General features: G+C 62.6%; 3 protein-coding genes across 3 annotated transcripts; all 3 read left to right on the plus strand.

Moving 5' to 3' along the window:
• The first annotated feature begins 103 nt into the window (after nucleotides 1-103).
• DDX41 (DEAD-box helicase 41) lies at nucleotides 104-6755 on the plus strand. The gene is made up of 17 exons (XM_030504230.1): nucleotides 104-166; nucleotides 256-354; nucleotides 439-598; nucleotides 684-758; nucleotides 1089-1149; nucleotides 1729-1865; nucleotides 2416-2488; nucleotides 2637-2790; nucleotides 2904-3040; nucleotides 3239-3401; nucleotides 3497-3628; nucleotides 4081-4152; nucleotides 4415-4511; nucleotides 4698-4847; nucleotides 4988-5059; nucleotides 5242-5352; nucleotides 5539-6755. The coding sequence occupies exons 1-17, from the start codon at nucleotides 146-148 to the stop codon at nucleotides 5673-5675; spliced, it is 1851 nt and encodes a 616-aa protein (XP_030360090.1). The 5' UTR covers nucleotides 104-145; the 3' UTR covers nucleotides 5676-6755.
• Nucleotides 6003-9393, plus strand: DOK3 (docking protein 3). The gene is made up of 5 exons (XM_030504244.1): nucleotides 6003-6489; nucleotides 7751-8044; nucleotides 8184-8277; nucleotides 8363-8535; nucleotides 8617-9393. Exons 1-5 carry the CDS (start codon nucleotides 6025-6027, stop codon nucleotides 9334-9336), a joined length of 1746 nt encoding a protein of 581 aa, XP_030360104.1. The 5' UTR covers nucleotides 6003-6024; the 3' UTR covers nucleotides 9337-9393.
• Nucleotides 9394-9581: 188 nt separating this feature from the next.
• Nucleotides 9582-24110, plus strand: PDLIM7 (PDZ and LIM domain 7). Its single transcript, XM_030504873.1, has 16 exons — nucleotides 9582-9670; nucleotides 10925-11031; nucleotides 14382-14533; nucleotides 14810-14837; nucleotides 16473-16489; nucleotides 18463-18680; nucleotides 18935-18971; nucleotides 19617-19658; nucleotides 19776-19930; nucleotides 20272-20308; nucleotides 21370-21428; nucleotides 21565-21799; nucleotides 21882-22062; nucleotides 22244-22364; nucleotides 22843-22958; nucleotides 23210-24110. Exons 2-16 carry the CDS (start codon nucleotides 10927-10929, stop codon nucleotides 23294-23296), a joined length of 1590 nt encoding a protein of 529 aa, XP_030360733.1. The 5' UTR covers nucleotides 9582-9670; nucleotides 10925-10926; the 3' UTR covers nucleotides 23297-24110.
• The last annotated feature ends 59 nt before the right edge of the window (nucleotides 24111-24169 follow it).

Here is a 24169-nt window from a genome sequence, read left to right on the forward strand (position 1 = left end):
CGGAGGTTTGGCCGTCGAGGCGACCCATCCGCTCCCGCGTTGCTAGGCGACGGCTCCCGTTTCGGTACTTCCGGCGCGGGGCGGGGCGGCGGGTGGAGGGGTGTTTACATCCGGGGCAGCGCTGCCGTTGCGTGGAGACGCCGCCATGGAGGCGGCTGACAGGAAGGTGCGGCCGGGCCCGGCACCGGCGGCGCGGGGGGACCCGGCGGGGCCCGCACCCTCCCGGCCCGGCCTCACCCCGTGTCTGCCCCACAGAGGCAGCGGGAGGAGGCGGCGGACACGTCCGACCTGTCCGGGGAGGAGGATGACGACTACGTGCCCTACGTGCCCGTCAAGCAGCGCAAGCAACAGATGGTAACGGGGTGACGGGGGGAGGGCTCTGAGCGTCCCCCGCCCCAGCGCGGGGTTCTCACTCGGCCTCGACCCGCGTACTTCCAGCTGCAGAAGCTGCTGCAGATGCGGCGGAAGGTGGTGTCGGAGGAGGAGCAGCGGGACAGCGGGAGCGAGCAGCGGGGTGACGAGGATGACATCCCGCTGGGTCCGCAGTCCAACATCAGCCTCCTGGACCAGCACCAGCACCTCAAGGAGAAGGCAGAAGGTAGGGGAGCGGCTGGCGGCTGGGCTGGGTGGCTTCCGGGGGGGAATGAAACCTCCTCACCATTGCCCTGACTCTTCCCCCCCAGCTCGGAAGGAGTCAGCCAAGGAGAAGCAGCTGAAGGAGGAAGAGAAGATCCTGGAGAGCGTGGCAGAGGGCCGAGGTGAGTGGTGGGAGCTCCGTGTCTCCAAGCTGTCAGGGCAGCAGTAGGGACATTACCTGCCTTGCAACACTCGAGGATGTTCATACCCAGGGGTGGGACAGGAGACTGCAACAGGACCCCTCGGTCAGCATCTGACTGCCCGGCTTAGCCTTGCTGTGGCAGGCCCCTGGGCAGGGCAGGCTGCAGCACTTGGCGTTCCTGTGCCCGAGGGGATGCTGCTTTTCCTCCTCTGTCTCCAGATGTGGTCCTTGCCTGAGTAGCTTAGTGCTGAGGTTAAGTGCATCTGGAGATGGAGAGTTTGCACTGACCCCATTTGCTTTGTTCTTGCAGCTTTGATGTCAGTGAAGGAGATGGCCAAGGGCATCACCTATGACGATCCAATTAAAACCAGGTGTGTTTCCCAGTGCAGAGGTTGTCTTTCTGAAAGCGCTGCCTCCTGGCAGCTGAAGAGAACCAGCAGCCATAGAGCCTTGCAGGCAGAGCACTGTTTTGCAGCCACTGGCTTTTCTCTTGCTCTGCTGTCTGGCTTCTTACTGCTGAGTGTAAGATCAAAGGCAGTTGAGTCACTTTGGCTGTTGTTTTGTAGACAGTAAGGTTTGCTAAAGCACAGTTATGTTAAACTTGAAGACTCGGGGTGGATCTTCAGATCTTGGAGGTGACTAAGCTACAGGAAGAGACTGGGGGAGGCTACAGAGCCAATGCTGCTCGAGGCAGTGTCATGGAGACGTGTCCAAAAGATTTTGGCATGTTCCATCCATAGACTCTTCTCAGCTGTTCGCTTGGCACTTTTTACTGAGACTTTGGGGAAACGTTTCATGTGTGTAACTGCCTTGGATCTGCTCCTGTGCTCCTTGGGGTTACTTGTTTTCCCTGGTGGGTTATTGGAACCCAACGGGGAGTTCCCCTGGGCTGCAGGCTCTGGAGCCTCAGCCTTATTCTGCACCATGACTTTCCTCTGCTGCCCTCACAGCTGGAGAGCACCTCGTTACATCCTGGCCATGTCGGAGGCCCGGCACGACCGTGTGCGCAAGAAATACCACATCCTGGTGGAGGGGGAGGGGATCCCGCCCCCCATCAAGAGCTTCAAGGAAATGAAGTTCCCAGCAGGTGGGCCTGGAGAGGCTGCAGACGGGGCAGGGGGAAGCTTTGTTCTGGGAAACACACATCAGTGAGCGAAGCTGTCCAATGGAGAGGGACTCTTCATCACGGACTGTAGCGATAGGACAAGGGATAATGGGTTTAAACCCTTTCAGGTTTCAGGTTAGATACAAGGAAGAAGTTCTTAACTGTGAAGGTGTTGAGGCACTGGAACAGGCTGCCCAAAGGAGTGGTAAATGCTCCATCCCTGGCAGTGTTCAAGGCCGGGTTGGACAGAGCCTTGGGTGACATGGTCTAGGGTGAGGTGTCCCTGCCCATGGCAGGGAGTTGGAACTGGATGATCTTAAGGTCCTTTCTAACCCAAATCATTGTATTATTCTATGTTTAATGCTTAATGTTAGTGGGGTCACAGCTTGAATTCCCAGCAGTGGCTGTGTCGCTTGGCTTTTCCCTAAGGGGTTTTGGTTACTGGTGCAAGAGCTGCTGCTGGGACATGAGTAGGAGGGAAAGAAGGGGAAGACTTCATGTAACAAATGTGCATGTCCCTCTTCTGTCACAGCTATCCTGAGGGGACTGAAGAAAAAGGGAATTCAGCAGCCAACACCCATACAGATCCAAGGCATCCCCACCATGTGAGTGCTCTGCCCCATCTGAGAGTGGGGAGCAGTGTGAACCAGGAGCTCTTCCCTGGTGGCAGATGCACCCTGTCACCTTGCCGAGCCCCAGAGGTTTGAGCTGTTCTTGGTGCTGCTCCTCACATCGGCCCGGTTTCTCTGCCAGCCTCTCAGGAAGGGACATGATCGGCATTGCCTTCACTGGCTCTGGGAAGACCTTGGTGTTCACCCTCCCAGTGATCATGTTCTGCCTGGAGCAGGAGAAGAGGCTGCCCTTCTCCAAGCGAGAGGGACCCTATGGGCTCATCATCTGTCCCTCGGTGAGTGTCAGTGGCACGGTGACGAGCAGGAGGAAGGTTTGATTGACACTCGGTGGCGATCTCTGATCCTCCCTGCACAGAGGTGCAGGGATGAGTGAGTTGTGTCCCTGCAGCGGGAGCTGGCCCGGCAGACCCATGGCATCATCGAGTACTACTGTCGCCTGCTGCAGGAGGACGGGCTGCCCCCGCTGCGCTGCGCCCTCTGCATTGGGGGCATGTCTGTCAAGGAGCAGATGGAGACGATCAAACAGTAAGACCTGGAGGGGTTTGTGGGGCTGGAGCTGTGCTCTGTTTCCTGGCAGGGGACTAAGGGGTGGCACTCTAGCTAGATGGCTTCAGGGAAGTGTGGGGACAAAGGTGATGTGCCCAGCAGGTGCCACATTCCCTATGTGTCCTGCATGGGGCAGGAATCCTGAGTGCCTGATCATGGCCTTTTCTTGTCTCACAGTGGTGTACACATGATGGTGGCAACCCCTGGCCGCCTGATGGACCTGCTGCAGAAGAAGATGGTGAGCCTGGACATCTGCCGTTACTTGGCCTTGGATGAGGCTGATAGGATGATTGATATGGGCTTTGAGGGGGACATCCGTACCATCTTCTCCTACTTCAAGGTACTGAGCTGGCATGATACCAGCACCCTGAAGCTCAATCCCTGAACCCTCCTGATTGGGTGAGTGCTGAATCCCACACTGTTTTCCCCACGCAGGGCCAGCGGCAGACCCTCCTCTTCAGTGCCACAATGCCCAAGAAGATCCAGAACTTTGCTAAGAGTGCCCTGGTGAAGCCCATCACCATTAACGTGGGGCGAGCGGGTGCTGCCAGCCTGGATGTTGTGCAGGTGAGGTAGCTGGGTGCTCCCCAATGCCAGCAATGTCTGTGAGGGCACTTGATGCCTCCCCCTGCCAGGGAGCTGGGGTTCATAGAATCACAGACTGGTTTGGGCTGGAAGGGACCTTAAGATCATCCAGTTCCAACCCCTGCCACGGGCAGGGACACCTTCCACTAGAGCAGGTTGCTCCAAGCCCCTGTGTCCAACCTGGCCTTGAACACTGCCAGGGATGGGGCAGCCACAGCTTCTCTGGCACCCTGTGCCAGCGCCTCAGCACCCTCATAGGGAAGAATTTCTTCCTAATATCTAATCTAAATCCACCCTCTTTCAGTTGAAAGCCATTCCCCCCTGTCCTCTCACCACTTGCTCTTACAAAAAGAGCCCTCCTTCCCAACAGGTTAAGGGATACCAAGCAATAACAGTTCCTCTGCTGCCTGATTCACCCCTGTGCTTGTTCCTAGGAGGTGGAGTATGTGAAAGAGGAGGCCAAGATGGTGTACCTCCTCGAGTGCCTGCAGAAGACCCCGCCACCGGTGAGTAGTGCACTGTGGCTGCTCTGGCAGCATGGGCACAGCACAGCCCTGGGTGGAACTGGCACTGGGGATGTAGGGGCATGCAGTGGGCATGGTGCTGCAGGACTGCCATTTGGGGGTTGGCATGTGAGCAAGCTGTGCTCCACATGTGAGCAGGTCCTGGGCCCAGAGCTGGTGTGTGTTCCCCTCAGCGAAAGGGAATGGGTTTCGGGGGGTTTTGCTGGTGCCAGGTGGCTTTTCCATGATGTCTGTGCTGCTGCAGGTGCTGATCTTTGCAGAGAAGAAGGCAGATGTTGACGCAATCCATGAGTACCTGCTGCTCAAGGGTGTGGAAGCTGTGGCCATCCATGGAGGGAAAGGTTGGTGAGGGTCTTGGGCAAGCCTAGGTTGTGGTGTGCCCTGCCTGGGGTTGTGTGTGGCCATGGGAGGTACCAGCGTGCAGCAGTTTGTGATGGTCTGAGGAAGGGCTTCGAGGTTAGTGCTTGCTGTGATAGGTAGTTCTGGGAGCTCTGCCCTTGCTGATGTTCTCTGCTGGGCCTTTGCAGATCAAGAGGAACGGACAAAAGCCATTGAGGCCTTCCGGGATGGGAAGAAAGATGTCCTGGTTGCCACTGACGTTGCTTCCAAGGGCCTGGACTTCCCAGCCATCCAGCACGTCATCAACTATGACATGCCAGAGGAGATAGAGAACTATGGTGGGGACTGGGACCATGGAGGGTGCGGTGGGGCGGGCACAGAGGCCAGCAAGGCTCTGTGCTTGTCTCTGCAGCAGCTGGGGGCAGGGGTGGTCTATCACATTGCATTCACCCAGGCCAAATCCTGTCTCTCTCCACAGTTCACCGCATCGGGCGTACGGGCCGTTCAGGCAACACTGGCATTGCCACCACCTTCATCAACAAGGCCTGTGGTGAGCAATGGAGGGCTGTGGGTGTGAGGGGCAGCTGGGTGCTGGAGCTGCCTCTGCCTCGGCAAGAGGGTGTTCTGAGCAGGCAGGGACGAGGCATGATGGTCGGTGGGGGGGAGATGGTGGTGTGGGGCAGTGCCCCCACCCCTGTCCGGGCTGCGTCTGATCAGTGCCTCTGCCCGCAGACGAGTCGGTGCTGATGGACCTGAAGGCCCTGCTGCTGGAGGCGAAGCAGAAGGTGCCGCCTGTGCTCCAGGTGCTGCACTGTGGGGATGAGACCATGCTGGACATCGGAGGTGAGAGACCCCAGGACAGGACCCCAGCCCCCGGGGCCATCCCCGCTGCCTCGGGGCTGTCCTTGCTTGGCCTCGCATGCATCCCAGTGCTGCAGCACAGGGGGGAGCTGCTGCTCTGTTCTGGGGTGGGGGGGCCGCTCTCCTGGCATGGCACAGCTGCCCCTGACCTCGTCCCTCCTGTTGCAGGTGAGCGGGGCTGTGCCTTCTGCGGCGGCCTGGGCCATCGCATCACTGACTGCCCCAAGCTAGAGGCGATGCAGACCAAGCAAGTCAGCAACATCGGCCGCAAGGACTACCTGGCCCACAGCTCTATGGACTTCTAGCCTGGGGAGCACCCTGCCCAGTGCCTCCCTGCATGGGCCTTGGTTCCCACTCAGCCTTGGCAGTGCCCCCACTGCTTCCTTGCCTTTCCCAAGCCCAGGGGCCTGTCCTGCACTGCCGTGGTTCCTTTCCAGGTATTTGGCCAGCTCAGCCTGGTGAAGCTCCTGCCCCTGGAGGAAATGTGTGGAGCTGTGCTGCAACAGCCCATGACATCATGGTTAGGTTAAATCAGCCTTACTTCAGCAATGTTGGGCAAGCAGGTAGTGGTGCCTGAGGGGAGGAGGAAGCCTCAGCAGGGGTGACTGGTCTGTGGCTGGCTGCCTGCTGCCCCTGCCAGCCCTCTGCAGAGCCATGGCCAGGGTCTTACCTTGCTCCTCTCCAAAGCCCCTTGATTCCTCCAGGAACATCCCTGGTATTTGGGCATTCTCAGCTGGTGGCTGTTCCGTGTCCCCCAGACATGCTCTGATGCACCGGGGCCAAGGCAGAGCATGCCCCGATCCTGCTGGGTGGTCCCTATGGTGCTTCCTGTGCTCTGCCCACTCACGTTCTGCCTCACTGCCCTTCTGCGAGGAGGAGGGCAGACAGACACCTCCTGTGGCCCAGCCTCTGCCCCTCATCCCACACACCAAAAAGGGGAAGTTGGTGAGAGAAGGAAGTCTGCCCCATGCAGTAGCTTCAGCTGCAGCAGTCACATTTTCTCCACTGCTGGTAGCCCAAGTCCCCAGTCCTTGCGCGGGCTGCCGGGGTGGTGCTGGGCCCATGGAGAGACCGGTGAAGGATGGGATCCTCTATGTGCAGCACTGCAAATTTGGAAAGGTAAAGGGTGGATTTGGGGCTGGGAACAGGGTTTGCCCTGGTCCGTCTTGATGCCAGGCCTGGGGCTGGGCCCTCAGTAGCCTGGGAAGGGGGGACTGGAGCCAGACCCCTCAGAGCTGCCTGCTGGGGGGTCCCAGGGCTCTGCAGCCCCAAGAGCGGGGCTCGTCCTGTGGCCGAGGGGACTCACCCTGCGTGTGGGGTCCCTCTTCTCTCTTGGTCACTGCGTGATTCGCAATGAAACAATAAACGTGTGTCACCGAGGCGCAGCTCCAGCATGTGTGTGGGAGCAGGGCACCGGGGTGGCGCGTGGGACATGGCTCTGTGCCCAGTCCCCCATCAGCCTGGCCCTGGAGGGATCAGTGCCATCCATGGGGCACCCCTCGTGGCTTGTCCTGCTGCTCTGGGCCTTTGGAGTGGACGCCAAGGGCCGCAGCCCTCTGGGCTTGGGATGGGTGATGTGGTGGGAGTCCCTACAGAGTCAAGCCAGCTCTAGCGAGATGTGAGATAGGTGTTAGTGAAGCAGGTCCATCAGTGGCATCTTCTCTTCCATGGCGGGGCAGCCGTGCCCCTGGGGATGTCAGTGGATATGCTGCTCTGCAACCTCCCTACTGAGCAATAGCTGACCCTGGAAGTGAAGCGGGCAGACCCTGTGTGTGTGGGGCTGGTGCCCTGCTGTGTAGGAGGCAGGGGGCTGGCGGTGGTGGGTATTTTGGGTGCTTGGCCACTCTGGTTTGTGCAGGGCGGAGGCTCTGCTGCACTGTCGAAGTGCGTGGGGGTGCGTGCCCCCTTCATCCCATGACAGGCTGGGAAGGTGGTGGTGCTGCAGAGCCTCCCCTGGGAGGAAGCGGGCTGCAGGGCCCGGCCCTGCTCCACAGATGTGAAGCTGCCAGCAGGAGCCTCAGCAGCTCAAAATGGCTTTAATTTGCATCAGGGTCTGTCCTGAGCACAGCTCCGAGCTCAGCTGCAGCGGCAGGCCGGCACTTGCAGCAGGGAACAAAGAGCAGGACCTGGTGCTCGGGAGCGAGCGTGACTCACACAGCGAGCCAGGCTCCCCTCACCCCAGCCTGGGGACTGCCCTGCCCCGCAGCGCTGAGGGTCTGTGCTGGCCCCGGCTCTCTGGGAACCCCCCTGTGGCCCCTCCTGCCCCTTTCCGCCCTTCCCGAGCACTGCTGGCCCTGCGTAGAATGGCGCACTGGGAGGACGCAGCAGGCAGCTCGTTGCTGACGTGTTTTTCCCTGCCCGTGCCCTTCCCGTGCCCCAGAGGTCCTGGAGGAAGATGCGAGCCCAGCTCTTCGCCGCCAGCCCCTCCGGTGTGGCCCGCATGGAGAAGTTCGACGTGCGGGATGACAACACGGCGCTGGAGAAGCCCTCGCTGCGGCAGTGCGCCCGCCGTGTGATCCGCCTCTCCGACTGCATCTCTGTGGGCCCAGCGGGCACAGAGAGCTGCCCCAAAGCCACTGCTGCCTTCTACCTTACCACCACAGAGAAGAGCTATGTGCTGGCGGCTGAGCAGCGTGATGAGTGGATAGCCCAGCTCTGCCAGCTGGCCTTCCAGGTACCACCCCTGGTCCATAGCTGGGACCTCTTGTGCTGCTCCTGGCTTGGGTGAGCTGGGGGCTCTGGCGTGTATGGGCGAGCAGGGGGTGCTTGTGCTCCTCCATTCCAGGGGCTATGCTCACATCCTTCTGTTTCAGGGAGCAAAGGAGACAACGCAGAGGAACTCCAGGACCCAGCCCAGCCCCACTGTCCCAATGGAGGAGAACGTCCTCTACTCCTCCTGGCAGGACCGTACGTACAGGGGTGGTGGATAGTGCTGAGGTGGGCTCCAGCTCAGCGCTGTGGTGCTGACCCCTGCCTTGCTCTCCTCCTGTAGTGACTGAATTCCTGGTGCTGGTGGTCCGGACAGATGCGGCCGCCCGCTGTGGCCTGCATGGGCACTACCTGCTCTCAGTCCTTCCCCAGAGCCTGACGCTGAAGGACCTGCAGTCCCGCCAGCCCCTGCTCACCTGGCCCTACCCCTTCCTCCGCAAGTTTGGCCAGGATCAGGTGGGTGTCCCCCTCCCTCCCTGGGGCTGCTGGCTTCTCAGGGTGAGTGCCAGCCCCTCACCCTGTTCTCTGATCCCACAGACTGTCTTTTCCTTCGAGGCTGGCCGTCGCAGTGACTCCGGTGAGGGCACCTTCACCTTCAGCACCCCGCGGGCCCTGGAGCTCTGCCGGGCTGTTGCCACTGCCATTGCCTGCCAGCAGCAGGGCAAGGATGCCCCAGACCCCCGGCTCTCTGCACAGGGCCTTGAGCCCCAGTCCTGGGGCCCTGGGGCTGAGGACCCCCAGCCCAGCCCCATCCTGGGGGGGACACAGCCCCCCTCCCAGCCCCCCACCAGCCTCATCTGCTTCTCCCCTGCTGAGCCGGAGGCCACAGGCCCCATCATCTATGCCTCCATCGCACGAGGCCAGCAGCAGCCCCTCTTCGCAGCGGGGCGGCCAGGCTCCAGTGAACCCTGGGCTGCGGGGAAGCCACCCCCTGAACATCTCTATGAGAACATCTTCACTGCGGAGCAGGGTCCAGCCAGGGCCGAGGAGGAGGAGGAAGAGGCGGAAGGGCGGTGGGAGCTGGAGTGCCGGCAGGCCCCCGAGGGCCACAGCAGCGAGGCGACCCCCCTCTATGACAACCGGGCCGCCCTGGCCCAGCTCCCGCGGGGCAGCCCCCAGCCCCCCGAGCAGCGCTGGGGCCGGGGGGCGCAGGAGGCGCTGCCGGGACGTGCCGGGCACAAGCCCCAGAGCACCCTCCGGGCCAGGCTGGTGCGGCTGCTCAGCCGAGAGACCCCCGGCCCACGGGACTGGGCCTGACCCCGGGCTGGATGCGGTTCGGTGGCGCGGTGCGGTGAATAAACAGCCTGGGCCGGACTCGGTGCTGCGGAGTCGGTCCCGGGGTCGGTGTCGCGGGGACCGGGCGGGGGCAGTCTGCACCTCCCCGCCAGGGGGCGCCGCTGTGCCCGCCCCGGTAGGCAGGCGCGCGCGGTGGTTGGCCAGGCTGTCCACCGGCTCCGCCCCGCCTCGGCGCTATATAGCGCAGGGCCGGGCGGAGCAGGGGCGGTCCCCGAGTTCGAGTCCCGCGGTCGGCGGTTTGTTTCGCTCCCCGCTGCGGCGCCGCCCGCCCCGCCGGGGGCCCGCCCGGCCGCGGGTGAGTGAGTGCGGCAGGGCTGGGGTCGCCGTGCTTTGCCGCGGGGGTGGGGGCATGCGGGGTACGCGGCCGAGGCCTGGGTCTGGGGGAGGTGATTGGTTGGGGTCGGGCCCGTGTGGGGCAGGGTCGGGGGCCCCGACCTCGGGAAGGGGGCTGTGTGGGCCGGGATGGGGAGGGGTTCCCCGTGGGGCGGGATGGGGAGCGGGGCTGGGGGGCGCTCATGGGGCCGGGCTGGCGGCCGGGCTCGGCGGTTCCTCCGGAGCGGGAGGCTGCTCATCCCGGCGCTGCTGGGGATCCCGGCCCAGCCCCGAGGGGAGATGGGGGCTGCCTGCCTGGTGCCGGCGCCTCGGCGGGGCTTGCGCGGTGCCGGGCGCCGGGAATGCCTGACACGCAGCTTCCCCCGGCCCTCCCGAGCGGGGAGCGGGCTGGTGTCGTCTTACACGCCTTATATAGCCCGCACCGGGCCGGCAGAGCGGGGCACGCTGGCCCCCAGCCCTGCGGCCTCCGCCGTCTCCCGGCCGTCCGGTGCGAGCGGTGAGGAGGGCGCGGGCCGCCCTGACCCCGGCCGGCAGCGGCAGGAGGAGGGTTCTGGGGGGCTCATTCAGGTGAGGGGTGCCCAGGGCCCTGGCCGGCTGACAGCTGTCAGCGTGGCCCTGGCAGGCAGGGCAGCGCCGGGATTCCCTCCCCGCCGAGCCCCGGCTCTGAGCACAGAGATGGGCTCGCTCCCAGGTAGCATGTGCTGGGCCAGCTGCCGGAGCGCTGCCTGCCTGCTCTGCCAGGCGCCTCGGGTGGCGTCCCGCAGCTCCTGTGCTGCCGCTGCTAATCCACCCGGCAAAACCGCTTCTGGTTCCCATCCTTCCCTACCTGCTGCCGCTTCTCCGTGGTCTGAAACGGTCTTGGCTTTCAGCAGCGTGAGTTTCTGAGGTACTGCAAGGGATAACACATGCTAGGTTTGGGCGAGGGAGAGCAAAGCCTGCGGGTGCCCCACTGTGACTGGCAGAAGGGCTATGCCTAGCTCTTTGGCACTAGTCAGTGTTAGTCTGGGCCCCTTGGCTCTGACACTACTGGAGGAGATGCTGATAGATTTGAGGTGCGTCTCTAACCACAGTGTAGGATGGTCAGGGTGGAGTTAGTGCTGGAAATGTGACCTGTCTCCTATCCTGTTGTGTCAGGCGCCGGACCCCCTCCTTGCCTCCTCTCCCTGCGTTTTTCCTGTGTACCCTAACGCCAGGATCACACCCTCTTCCCTTGCAGAGATGGGTGACATGGAGTCCTACAAGGTGATGCTGAACGGGCCGGCACCCTGGGGCTTCAGGCTGCAGGGAGGGAAAGATTTCAGCATGCCGCTCTCCATCTCCAGGGTAAGAGAAGCCAAGACTGGTGATACCCACCCTTCCTCCTGTCTCCGGGGGTGGGAAGCCATGGTGACTGCATCCAGGTGGCTGAGGCAGAGTCGTGTGCGGGATGCAGATGAGCTGGGGCCCTAGGAATGCTGCATCCTGCCCTGCCTGGCTCCACATAGCCTCCTTGGTGCCTTATCAACTACAGTCCAGCTCGGGGGTGTTCCGGGCAGAGATGTGAAATGCTACATGGCCTCTGCAGAGTCATTCTGCTGCTGGGGGGGCCGAGGAGGCCCCTCCCGGAACGTGCCCACCACAGGGGGAGGGGAGCTGCTCTCACGTCTCTGAGCTGTGGGGCCAACATCCTGGTCTGCACTCCAGTGCTGGGCTCAGCGTCCCAGGCCCCAGCTTGTGCCCTTCTGCCCCCCTGTTGTGTGCTTCCCAGCTCCGCACCTGAGCTGGCCCCTGAAACAGGCAGGGAGGGGAAGAAGCCGGTGCTGGTGCCTGCACTGGGATATGGCTCCCTCCACAAAACCAGCCCATTTCTGCAGCATGAGTGAGAGCCGCTGTGCTGAGGTACCTGGTGTGAGCTGCTCCCGGTATGATGCTCACACAAGCCAAGTCTGGTTCCTGGCTGTGTGTGTGTCCCTGTCCCTGGGCAGCCTGGTCCCCCGGGTGGGTGCGGGCCAGGGCTCTGGTCACACAATTGCCTTATAAGCATTGGAATGTGACTGCATTGCCATGCCGCTGACGCTTGGGCAGCTGGCACGATGCTGCTTCTGCAAGGAGCGCTTTGCTCATGGCACTGAGCACTGTGTGGGGCCTGCCCCTGGCACGAGCCTGGCACCCTGTGTCTGTCCCAAAGAGCATGGGTCTCTGCAGCACCCCAGCATGGACCCTGAGGGCTCCGTGTGAGGCTGGAGCTGCCAGCGCCGCTGCCCCGGGGCCTGCGGATCAATGCTGAGCACAGAGACGGCTTCAGCGAGTTTATGCGCTAAAAAATGTTTCCCTTGGCTGTGAGCCAGCGCTTAACAAAGGGTCTGGTCGGATGGAGGAGCCTCCGATGGCGGAGCCTCCCAGGGCAGGGGCCTCGTGAAGCAACATCCCCACTGTTTAAGAAGTCCAGTGCTGCCCTCGGGGCTTGGGCAGTGCTGCTGTCCTGGGCAGGCAGGAGCAGTGAGGATGTTCCCAGGGGATATAGCCAGCTTTAGCTGTGCTGTGTAGAGGGGCGGTGGGCCCTCTCTGATGGGAAGGGGTGACCCTGCACCCCAGAAGCATCCTCAGCCATAAAGCTCCTGCCCAGAGCATGCTGCTGTCCTTGGCCACTGCTTCCCTTGAGCAGGGGGCAGGCAGTCCTGCCAGGCCTGCGGCTGCTGGAGTGGGCTGGAAGGAAGTGTCCTGCCCTGGCTTTGAGGGCTGCAGTGGGGCCCTGCTCTGTGAGGCGGGCAAGCACGGGGGAAGGCAGCGCTAGTGTGTGCTTTGGCTCTTGGCTGTGTCCATCGCTGTGACACTGCTGGGTGAGCTGAGAGGCTGCTTCAGCTTGTGACACACAAAGGAAGTGCCACCTTGGTCCTGCATATGTGCCTCTTTTTGTAAGGGGCTCTGTTGGGGTCCTGACATCTTGTCTAGGCAGGCTGCGAGACCTTGGTCATGAGCTGTGTGTGCTGGAGCCAGGGTATGGGCTGGTGTCTGGATACTGCATGGTGTCTGTCAGCAGCACAGCGCTGGGGGATGCTGCCTTGGCCCCAGTGCAGGCACCCCTCACCCTCTGTGCTGTGTGAGGCTGTGTGTGAGTGCCCGAGCCCTGGACAGGGGCTGTGGTGGGCGCCTTGCAGGGTGCAGTGATGGAGGCACTAGGGAACAAAGGGCTGGCTGGGCGGAGAGGGGAGGAAGGAAACCCTGGAAGCGGGAGGGCTGGCACTGCCATGGCTCCCAGCTGAGCTGGCACCTGCCGAAGGGGTTTCCTGGCGTGCGGAGCGGGAAGGGGAGCATGGCGGTGCTGGCCAGGCTGGGTGCGGTGTGTGACGCAGCCTGTGAGCTCTCCCCTTCCCATTCAGCCATGCGAAAACTTCTCCCAGATCCCGCTCCTGCTTCCAAACCTATGCAGTCACCCCGTGCCTTCCCCAGCCCTCCAGGGCAGCAAGCTGGGGCTTGCAGCGGTGCGGCCAGGAGCCGGCCGCCACCACTTCATGCCCAGGGCACCTTCTGGCCCTGGGCAGGAGGAGCGGGTGCTGGGTGGCATGGGGACACCAGAGGGGTACCCATGTCCTGCTGGGGATGGCAGTGGGATGCAGGTAGACCCAGGCCACATCCAGCCTGGTTGTGGGGTTGGGGCTCACGTGGAGGACCAATGCTGACGTGGGGAAGGGGAGCAGAGCTCTGGGACAAGCCGGGCCCTGCGCATGGGCGAGGAGGGGCTGGGGCTCGTCGCAGGGTTTTCTCAGCCCTCTGACAGCGCTGGGAATCTGGCTCGCTCCTTTTATGTTCATGTCGAACAGGACTTGAGGAAATACTTGGTCTGGGTCCAAGCGCCTCAAGTTCTTCTGTGCTGGAGGAGCAGGAATGGCTGCAGCCTACCCACATCTGTCTGTCTGTCTGTCAGTGCCTGGGAGCTGTGTGTGGTGCTCAGGGCCCTGCTCACCTTCCGCTGTGCATCCCCAGCGGGAGGGGAGGGCAGCTTCTGCTTCCCAGCACGGGGCTGATGCAGCACCATGCCACAGAGCCATGCTGAGGACAAGGCACATCCCTGGTGCAGGGGAACCCGTGGCTGTGCTCCCGGCGCGGTGAGGCCTCCGGGAGCTGTGTGGGTTGGGGTGGGTATCTCCCTGCCCCGGGGGGGCTCCCACTTCTCTGTGGGAATGAGGTAACGTCTGCACCGGGAGGGAATGGGACGGGTGCCTGGGGGCTGCCTCCCCTGTCCCACCCCTCGCCCCGGGCGATGAGCAGGACGTGCCTGTGGTTTGCAGCGAGACGTGGGCTGTCCGGCGGGTCCTGACTCACTGCGCTCTCTTCCCACCGCTGGGATGGCTCGGAGGGGTGGCCGGGCCTCCTCCCGGGGCTGAGCCAGCACGAGCCTGAGCCAGCACCGCCTCTGCTGTTCGGTGTCATGGGGACAGGGCCCCAGGGTGCTGGCATGGCCCCAGCTGTGCCAGAGGACAGGGTGGGCAGTGCTGACTGGAGGGGCAGAGGCTGCTCCGGGCTAATGCGCTGGGAAATGGGAGGTGATGTGTGGGTCCCTCCTTCCCCCTCATCAGGCTTGTATGGGTGTCCTTAGCCGGGACCCAGCAGATCCCTGCTGTCATGAGGACAAGGGCATCCCTCTGCTCCCACATCAGCCATCCCGGCTCTCCCTGATTCTGTCTGTCTTTCAGCTGACGCCGGGTGGGAAGGCGGCGCAGGCTGGCGTGGGAGTGGGAGACTGGGTGCTGTACATCGATGGGGAGAGCACCAGCTCCATGACACACATCGAGGCCCAGAACAGGATCCGCGCCTGCGGGGACAGGCTCAGCCTCACCCTGAGCAGGTAGGATTTGTGGGTCCTGATGTGGCCGGAGCAAAGCCACTCTGCCCAGTGCCATCTCCCAGCATCACTGCTCCTTGCTCGGAGCCTGGCAGCCCCTGGATGGGTCCAAGGGCTCTGCTTGGCTGGATGAGGCTTGGCCTGGCTGCCAGCCCTCTCTTGTGAGCTGTGGGGCAGTGCCAGGTGGCCATGGCTCCCCTTGTGTTTTGGGGGGGTACCAGTGTCCCAGTGGTGGCTGGGCCAGTTCCATCACCTGCCTACCTGTCTCCTCTCTTGCAGAGCCCAGAACCTGGGGAAGCCGCAGAAGGTACGTGTCGCTCCTGGTGCTGCAGAGGTGCCTCAGCCTGGTTTCAGGGGAGGGGAATCATCTCTGAGTGTAGATGGACAAATGGACTTTGCTCCTGGGGCCTGCAGGCTTCTGGGGGGACTGGGGTGTATTTGGAGGGCTGGAAAATTCCCCGCTGGAGGAGCAGCTCTGACTGCTGTACTGCAGGGGATTGGAGGGAGCAGGGTCTGTCCAGCAGGCGCCCAGACCATGGCTGCTGCCTGCCTGTGCCTCTGCCAGTGCTGGGTGCGGGCAGGGGTGCAAAGGCCAATGCAGGGGAGGAGGCCAGGCAGCCGCTCATGGCCTCGGGGCCCCATGTTTGTCAGCGCTGGGCAGTGCCCTGGCACAGGAGCAGGGCTGGGGCTGGTGACCGGTGACTCCTGGATGGAAGCCACCTGCATGCATTCAGCTTCATGCTGCGAGGCAGTTGGGATCGGCGTGTGTGCATGCACTGCCCCGCTGCGTGCAGCAGCGAGTGTCTGGGCACTTACTAATTCTCCAGCAACCCTCGGGCTGGGCTTGTGACCTGCAGAGCGAGGTGCCAGCCTGGCAGAGCCCGGTATCCTGCGGTGCACATGCTGTCCGGCTTTCCTGCCTGCTGCGCTGCCCGGCCCCTTGCATGCTGCTTGACGTGTGAGCCCGTGTCTGTGTGTTTTGTCTCGCTCAGGACTCACTCCCCTGCTCTGAACCCCTGAAATATAACTTCGCTCCCAGCACCGCCCTCAACAAAACAGCCCGGCCCTTCGGGGCCGGCTCGCCTCCGAACCCACGGCCCGGGCTGGTGACGAAACCCGTGACGTACGCCCCCCTGGCGCCTGCCTGCACCCCCCAGCACAATGGGTACGTTGCTGTCTGTCCTGCTCCCCGAGGATCGGGGGGACCCCACTGCCCAGCCCTGCTGCGCCTTGCATGCCAGGCCCTGGGGTGGCAGTGGGTGACAGTGCCTATGCTGGGGTCCCCCAGTGGCTGGTGCTGAGGTGGCACAACAGGACTGTCATGCACGGGGACGCACAGCCATGCACATGCTGGTCCCTTGCTCAGGGACATGTCAAGCCTGTGGGGAGTCCTGCAGGACATCGCATGGTGGTTGCAGGAGGACATTCACTGGCATCTGTGGCAGCAGGGAAGCGGTGGCTGCGTTGTGGCCACCAGCCAGTGCCTGCCCCGGGATGTCCTGCTGGGCCCATGGCTGCCAGGACAGGCTGGCACAGTGAAGCCCTCGCACCCCATGCAGCACCGTCCTCACCCTGCTTGCAGGGAAGACGCTCCTGGCTCTCCAGGCTGCCCACCCGTGTGTCCAGCAGCTGCTGCTCCCTGCCCCTCCTGCTGGGAGCTGCTGTGGTGCCCTGAACAGGGCAATGGGGGGATGCAGCCCTGGCTGCCCTGGGCACCCAGCTCTGTTTTGGGGGGCTGAGGGAGGCATGGTCTGCTCTGCTGGTGTCTGGCCCTGTGCCCCAGTGTGCTCCCAGCCCTGGCAAACTGGGCATGAGTCTCGGGGTAGAGGGACTGATGCAGGCCATAGGTGAGCTCTGGAAACTTCTCGGGTGCTGTGGGTCTAATTTCTCTTTCCTTTTTCTTTCTTTCTCTCATCCCTTTCTCTTTCCCTCTCCCCTACAGGTGCTGAGCCTTGACAAGTCAGTAAGCCTTTTGCCTGCCCTTTCTATCCTCCCTGCATGCCTCTTCCCTGCTATTGACAGCCTGAGGACAGGCAGCATGTCCTGCTCTGCCCATGGGGTGGGTCACTCCTGGCAGCATGCTGCCCCTAGCCTGAAGGGCAAGCTCTGCCTGTCTCTGTTGGGGCCCTGGAGTGTCCTCACGCATGGTCCCTTTCCTCCTCCCCAAGACATCTCTTAGTTGGGCAAGGGCTGTCAGGCTGTGCTGGGGACCATGCCCAGGGCCAAGAAGGCATCACTGCCATAGACACCATAGGTGTTCATTCAGCTCTCATGCAGCTGCCCTGCCAGTGATTTATTTACCTTAGCTTATTCTTGCCCTGTCTTTTCCACTGCTGGCCCTTGGGACCAGTCTTACAATGCCAGGTATGGTAGTCAGTCCTTAATGGGCCCTCCTGACATGGAGGAGGAGTAGGGGTATGGGGAGTAGGCAGTGCGTGGTGTCTCAGGTACTAATGTGCTGTGGTTCTGTCCCGGGGCAGCCCCAGGGGGGTGATGCTATGGGGATCTGTCAGATTTGACAGACCACTCTGTCACTCACAGGCAGCCCCCGGAGCCCCCCAGCACCCCTGTATATGACCCCATGAAGTTACGGCTGATAGAGGACTCTGAGAGCTGGCAGCCCCGCTCCGGGACCTCCCAGTCCCGCTCCTTCCTCAAACTGGCCTGGCTGACGGGCACAGATGGATGTAAGTTCCCTCAGGGGCTGGCGCTGGCAGCCTGGGAGTGCTTGGCTTTGCCAGGGCCACTGCAGCCAGATAGATGACATGGTGTATTGTGGCACCGAGTGTTGGTTTTGGCCTCGTGTGGTACCTCTGAGCTGGTGGGAGCTGCCTGGGACTCTGTGTGCTCGTAGTGGTGCCGCTGGGCTGGGGCTGTGCTCTGCCCCGTGCCCGGGCAGGGCTGTGTGTTGGGGCAGGAGGGTGGCGGGAGGAGAGAGCAGTTTTCCTTCCTTTCCTTTTCCTTCCTGCTGTGCCTGGTCCTCGGTGGCCACAGACTGACTCTGTCTCCTCCTTTCTCTCCTGCTGTGCTCAGTGGAGGATCATGAGGATGATCTTGTTAAAGAGCCCAGGTAAGGGGAGCGTGCACCAGGGCAGCAGCAGGAGCCACGATGGTGCCCACTCAGCCCACCCGGCTGGTTTGCACTCACTGCTTGCAGTGACTCTGGGGAAGCTCTTTGCCCTGTTGTTGTTTCTTCTCTCCTGTCCTCTGGCTCCATCCTCACATTCCATCTCTCTCCTTTCGCCCTCCCTAAGCTGAGCTCTTGATGGAGCTGCGGAGCCTGCCCTGCACTCGCCACACGGTGGCACGATGGGCACCTCTAGCGCTCAGCCACCGATCTGACCATCACCTCGGGAGGGTCCTGCCTGGGCACCCACCTGCAGGGCTGGCTGTCCCCAAACAGGGTGTGCCAGGCAGGACCTGCTGGGCACTGCTGGCACTGAGCTGGGGAGGCTGAGCTGCACCGTTGCTTCTTGAGCAAATGGGATCTGGGGGAGGCTGGTGGCACTGGCAACAGCTTGCTGGGGGTGTTGGGAGGTGCTGGAAGTACCTGGACCTGGGGCACAATATCCTGTGGGCCTGAAAGACAGCCTTGCAGACTGGGGTGAGTGTCACCGGTGTTCCTGTGGAGCTGGGGGTGGCCAGGAGGCTTGTCAGGAAGGAATGCTGCTGGCTTCTCTATTGGGCTGGAGAAGCATATGGGAGGGATGCACTGAGCCATGGGTCAGCCACTGAGTGTTGTGCCGCCGTTTTTCTGATGCCACAGGGATGCCTGTGGGTCTGGCTGGGGCTAAAGGGACTGTGGTGCATGCTGGTGGTGAGGGTCTGGAGAGTGTGTTAGCGTGTGTGAGGGCAATTTTGGGGTCACTGCCATGTGCCCAGGCAGGGTCCATGCATGGTGCTGGCTGAGCGCCTGCCTCTGTCGCTCGCAGGCAGCCCCTGCAGCCAGTGGAGCCCCCCAGCATCCCTGTGTGTGACCCTGGGAAGTTACGGCTTGTAGAGGACTCTGAGAGCTGGCAGCCCCGCACTGGGACCTCCCAGTCCCGCTCCTTCCGCAAACTGGCCCAGCTGACGGGCACTGACAGCAGTGAGTTCACGCAGGACCCGGCGCTGGCTGCTGGGCTTTGCTGGGGCAACTGGAGCCTGATATAGGCTGTTGTGCGGTGTGGCACCGGTGTGTTGGTTGTGGCCCCTCTGAGCCAGTGGGAGCTGCCCAGGGCTGTCCCGTAGTGGTTGGGCTGGGGCTGTGCTCTGCCCCGTCCCCAGGCAGGGCTGTGTGTTGGGGCAGGAGGGCGGTGGGAGGAGAGGGCGATTTTCCTGCCTTTCCTTTTCCTTCCTGCTGTGCCTGGTCCTCGGTGGCCGCAGACTGACTCTGTCTCCTCCTTTCTCTCCTGCTGTGCTCAGTGGAGGATCATGAGGATGATCTTGTTAAAGAGCCCAGGTAAGGGGAGCGTGTGTCAGGGAAGCAGCAGGAGCTATTCACTCCTGCAAGCCACTCTCTGCTTGCAGTGACTGGGGAGGCTCTTTGTCCTGTTGTTTCTTCTCTCCTCCTGCTCCATCCTCACGTTCTCTCTGTCCTCTCACTCTCCCTAAGCTGAGCTGTTGATGGAGCTGCATAGCCCGCCCTGCACTCGCCACACGATGGCACGATGGGCCCCTCCAGCGCTCAGCCACTGATTTGGCCATCACCTCGGGAGGGTCCTGCCCAGGCACCCGCCTGCCAGTCTGGCTTCTCCAATGAAGATGTCCTTAGAGCATATTATCCCCGTGCTGGCTGTGCTGGGCAGGACCCTTGGGCACTGCTGGCACTGAGCTGGGGAGGCTGAGCTGCACCAAGATGTCCTGGCTGTAATGGGTAGGGGCAGCTGGTGGCACTGGTAACACCTTGCTGGGGGTGTTGGGAGGTGCTGGACACATGCCTGGTGCACAGTGTCCTGTGGGGGGCTGCAAGGCTGGTCATGAGTTAGTGCTGATGGCATTTTTATGGGGCTTGTGCCTCTGTGGGGCTGGGGGTGCATAGGGAGGGATGCACTGAGCCATATGTCAACCACTGACTGTTGTACCGCCGTTGTTTTTAATGCCACAGGGAAACCCATGGGGCTGGCTGGGGCACAGGGGAGATGTGGTGGTAAGTGCCAACATCATGGTGTCTCTGAAGGCACCTTTGCGATCAGTGCCCAGTGCTGCAGTGCTGGGCAGGGGCTGTGCGTGGTGCTGGCTGAGGGCCTGCCTCTGTCACTCACAGGCAGCCCCCAGAGCCGCTGGACCCCCCCAGGAGCCCCGTGTGTGACCCTGGGAAGTTGCGGCTGATGGAGGATGCTGAGGACTGGCAGCCCCGCACTGGGACCTCCCAGTCCCGCTCCTTCCGCAAACTGGCCCGGCTCACGGGCACAGACGGATGTAAGTTCCCTCAGGGCCCAGTGGCGATGGACTGCCTGGGGGTGCTGGACTTTGCCGGGACAGGGAGTGCCTGGCAGAGGCTGTGGGGTGATGTGGCACTGGGGCTTTGGCCCCATGTGGTACCTCTGAGCCAGTGGGAGCTGCCCAGGGATCTGTGTGTGCTCGTGGTGGTGCCGCTGGGCTGGGGCCATGCTCTGCCCCGTGCCTGGGCAGGGCTGTGTGTTGGGGCAGGAGGGCGGTGGGAGGAGAGAGCGGTTTTCCTGCCTTTCCTTCCTGCTGTGCCTGGTCCTTGGTGGCTGCAGACTGACTCTGTCTCCTCCTTTCTCTCCTGCTGCGCTCAGTGGAGGATCATGGTGATGTGTTTGTTAAAAAGCCCAGGTAAGGGGAGTGTGCACCAGGGCTGCATATCCCAGCCAGGACTTGCTGGGCACTGCTGGCACCAAGCTGGGGATGCCAAGCTGTGCCATGATACCCCAGACACAGCAGGTCTAATGCAGCTTGTGGCACTGTTAAAACCTCTCTGGAGTGGTTGTGATGTCTGGGCAGCGCCTTTACATGGGGCATAATGTCCTATGAGTCTGGCGTGGGGCTGTGGGGGTGGCCAGGCAGAGCTTGGGGAGTTTCACCCGCTCCTCCCTGTGTGAGGACAGAGAAGGGAGCCGGGGCTGTGTTGAGGGGTGCTGGGTGCTGTTCTTTGCCCCGTGCAGCCGGTCAGGAGTGGCGCACAGCGCCCCTGTTTTCCCTTCCCCTCTCTGTGATGCCTCCTGCCCTGGCGCTGTGGCCGCTGGGTCCCAGCTGTGTCTGGTTTGCTCTGCTGCAAACAAGTGCTCCTGGTTTTGTAGCCGTCTCCTTATCTATGCCCTGGAGAGGCACAGAGCCACTGGCTCTCTCTCTGTCCTGTCCTCTCTCTTGGGTGGGTTGTGCCTGTCTGGCCCTGGCTTGCCCTGCCTGCTCCCCAGCCCAGTGCTGGCAGCCTGCAGGGAGACAGGCCTTGTCCCTCCCAGGGCCAGCCTGGCCCTGTGTAGCCGGCAGGGATGGCAGAGCCCTGCCTGTCCCCAGCTATGCCAGAGCTGGACCCCGGTGCTCCCCACTCTATGTCAGGTTCAGGTCCCTCTGCACCCTGATGGGGCTGGGGGTGACCGTCATGTGTGAGTGGGTAACCAGGGTCTGTGAGGTCTCTGGTTGGTCTGGAGCAGCCCAGAGCTGGTGTGAGACCCCAGCAGGTCTGTGCTCCCTCCCACCACTCCCCAGATCACTGTGATGGGTGCCAGAGGGCTGAAGGTGCTTGGCTTTGTACCCCATCATTGCCAAACCAGCTGCCAGCTGGGCACATGGGCTTGGCCAGCTCCTGCCTGCTTGTTGGGGTGGGGGGCCGTGCTTTGCACACATAGGATGGTAGGGTTGAGTGGGGCAGGCTGGATTAACTGCTTGTTCTGTAGCCAGGTCTCTGTGCCGGACCCATCCCCAGGAGCAGGGATGAAGACTGAGCCAGGACTGGGTGAGCAAAATGTTTCCTCTGGTCTTGGGGTGAGAGGGATGGGGGAGCCGGGGGTTGCTGCTTGCCCATCTGTGGGTGCTGAGAGTGGGCTGCTGAGGGATCAGGAGCACTGTCCTGGAGACCTGTGTGTGTGCAGCCCCCAGGACCCCCGCCACCACCCCTGGCCCTGCCAGCCGCCCTCCTTGGGCTGTGGACCCCTCTTTCGCGGAGCGCTATGCCCCGGACAAGACGAGCACAGTGGTGAGCAAGCATAGCCAGCCGGCCACACCGACCCCCATGCAGAACCGCAGCTCCATCGTGCAGGCAGCACAGCAAGCCCCCGAGGGGCCCGGCCGCACGCCGCTCTGCTACAAGTGCAACAAGGTCATCAGGTGAGCCCTGGCCACACCGCCACCGCCACCACACCAGTGTCCTGCGTCCTGGCGTGGCTGATGTGGTTCTGTCCTGTTGTAGGGGACGCTACCTGGTGGCGCTGGGACATTATTACCACCCTGAGGAGTTCACCTGCTGCCAGTGCAGGAAGGTGCTGGATGAGGGTGGCTTCTTCGAGGAGAAAGGCTCCATCTTCTGCCCCAAGTGCTACGACACGCGCTATGCACCCAGCTGTGCCAAGTGCAAGAAGAAGATCACAGGGGTTAGTGTCCCTCAGACTGCCCCTCACCTCCCATCCTTACTCCCTGCTCACCTATGGGTGCCTGACCCCTTCCCTTCCCATCCTGATCCCATCCCATGGATCCCTTGTCCCTTTCTGCCCTGGGTGGGATTCCTGTGGCACTGGGTGGTCCTGCCCCTGGCTGATGGTGGTTCCTCTCCAGGAGGTCATGCATGCACTGAAGATGACCTGGCACGTGCAGTGCTTCACGTGCGCTGCCTGCAAAACTCCCATCCGCAACCGTGCCTTCTACATGGAGGAGGGACAGCCCTACTGCGAGAGAGGTAGGACCTGGGGACCCCATGTGTCATCCTGCATGGCACTGGGGCACTGGGCACTATCAGGGCTCAGCAGCTGCCCACAGGGGTGGGGGCAAGCTGCCCTGCACTGCAGGGCTCCCCTGAGCCATGAGGAAGGCTGGGACCCCGCTCCCACAGTCCTGAGCCCTCCATCCTGGTCCTCCCAGGATGCTGCCGGGGGTAGTGCCATCACTCCCACGTTGCCATGGTGATGACACAGGATGTACATCAAAGGCGAGTGCTGCATCCTGGGAGATGAGGTTTGCCTCCTCCCTGCGCCCGGGGCCACCCTGCACGGCACAGGCATCTCTCCCGGGTGTCTCCATCATCATCCCTCTGGGGCTGGCAGCAAGTTGTCCTCAGGCTGTGCGTGTGGGATCCCGGCTGTGCGGCAGCCCTGCTCCACTGGCTGAGGAGCTGCAGTGCAGGGGAGCACTGACCTGGGCTCTGCCTCTCCTCACAGACTATGAGAAGATGTTTGGCACCAAGTGCCGCGGCTGCGACTTCAAGATTGATGCTGGGGACCGGTTCCTGGAGGCGCTGGGGTTCAGCTGGCATGACACTTGCTTCGTCTGTGCGGTGAGCCATGTGCCTCCCTCCTTGGCTGCTAGTGGGGCTGTGGCTCTCCCTGGCAGTTGTGCCATGCATGGGATACACCAGCAGCATGGGGTCCCTGCTGCAACAAGGTTTTCCCCACTTGGCGCTGTGCTGGTGGCTCAGAACCCTGCTCCCTGGCATCTGCGCCACACCAGTGCTGAGCCCTGGGCCACGGAGGGAAGCCAGGGGCAATTCAGCCCCCCTGACCTGATCTGTGCTCTCTTCTCCTCCAGATCTGCCAGACCAACCTGGAAGGGAAGACGTTCTACTCCAAGAAGGACAAGCCGCTCTGCAAGAGCCACGCTTTCTCCCACGTGTGAGGGGCAGGAGTTCAGCTGCACCCACGCGTGTCCCTGGCCCTGCATGTTCCTCTCCCCCCCACCCCTGCTGCCCCCAGGGAGCCAGGCTGGGCCCTCACCCTTTCTCCTTGCTCCTGCCTCTTTCCTGGCAGCTCCTGGCCCAGCTCCAGCCAGAGGCAGTGCTGGGTCCAGAGCTCCTTAGAGCTTGGTGGCTTCTTCTGTGCCCCCTGACTGGCCCTAGGAGCCCTGGGACAGGGATGCTACATGGGTCTCCTTCCCCCCAGCCATGCAGTGTGGTGGTTGTGCCTGTGCTGAGGCTGGAGCTAGGGAGGGTCTGGCACAGCAGGGCTGTTCCCTTGCTCAGCTGGGGCCCTGCTGCCTGGCAGGTCAGCGCTGGGGCACGGATGCTCCCAACACATCCCTGAGTGGGTGAGGACCAGCTCCCTGCCCCGCTCTCCCCTATCTTCCCTGCTGTGTGCTCAGTGTGTGGGGCTGGAGCCCTAGCCCCACTCCCCTATGGGGTCCTGACCACAGCAACCCCTCAGCCACCCCACACACTGCTGTGGTGGCTTCCTTCCTACCCTAGCTCTGTGCCTGGGGTCTCTGCCTCCTATCCCCTCAACCCAGGCCCGCTGCTCCCCTGGGGCTGGCGTGTGGCAGCACCCCCAGTGTGGCTGTGCCGGGGAGCAGGTCACGGCTTCCTACCAAAGAGCACTCTCCCACCGCCGTCCTGGGCCTGTGAATGCCTCTCCCAACCCCACGCTCTCCAGTTGGGTTGCTGCTGATGTAGCCATGGTGCTTTTAGTGCCTTTAATAAACACTTCTCTGCAAGTGCCGGCTGTCTCAAGGCCTGCGGTTTTGCCGAGCGAGGTACAGCTGGGTGGGAAGGTCACG

Source organism: Strigops habroptila, chromosome 12 (genome assembly GCF_004027225.2).
Source record: "Strigops habroptila isolate Jane chromosome 12, bStrHab1.2.pri, whole genome shotgun sequence".
NCBI classification, from domain to species: Eukaryota; Metazoa; Chordata; class Aves; order Psittaciformes; family Psittacidae; genus Strigops; species Strigops habroptila.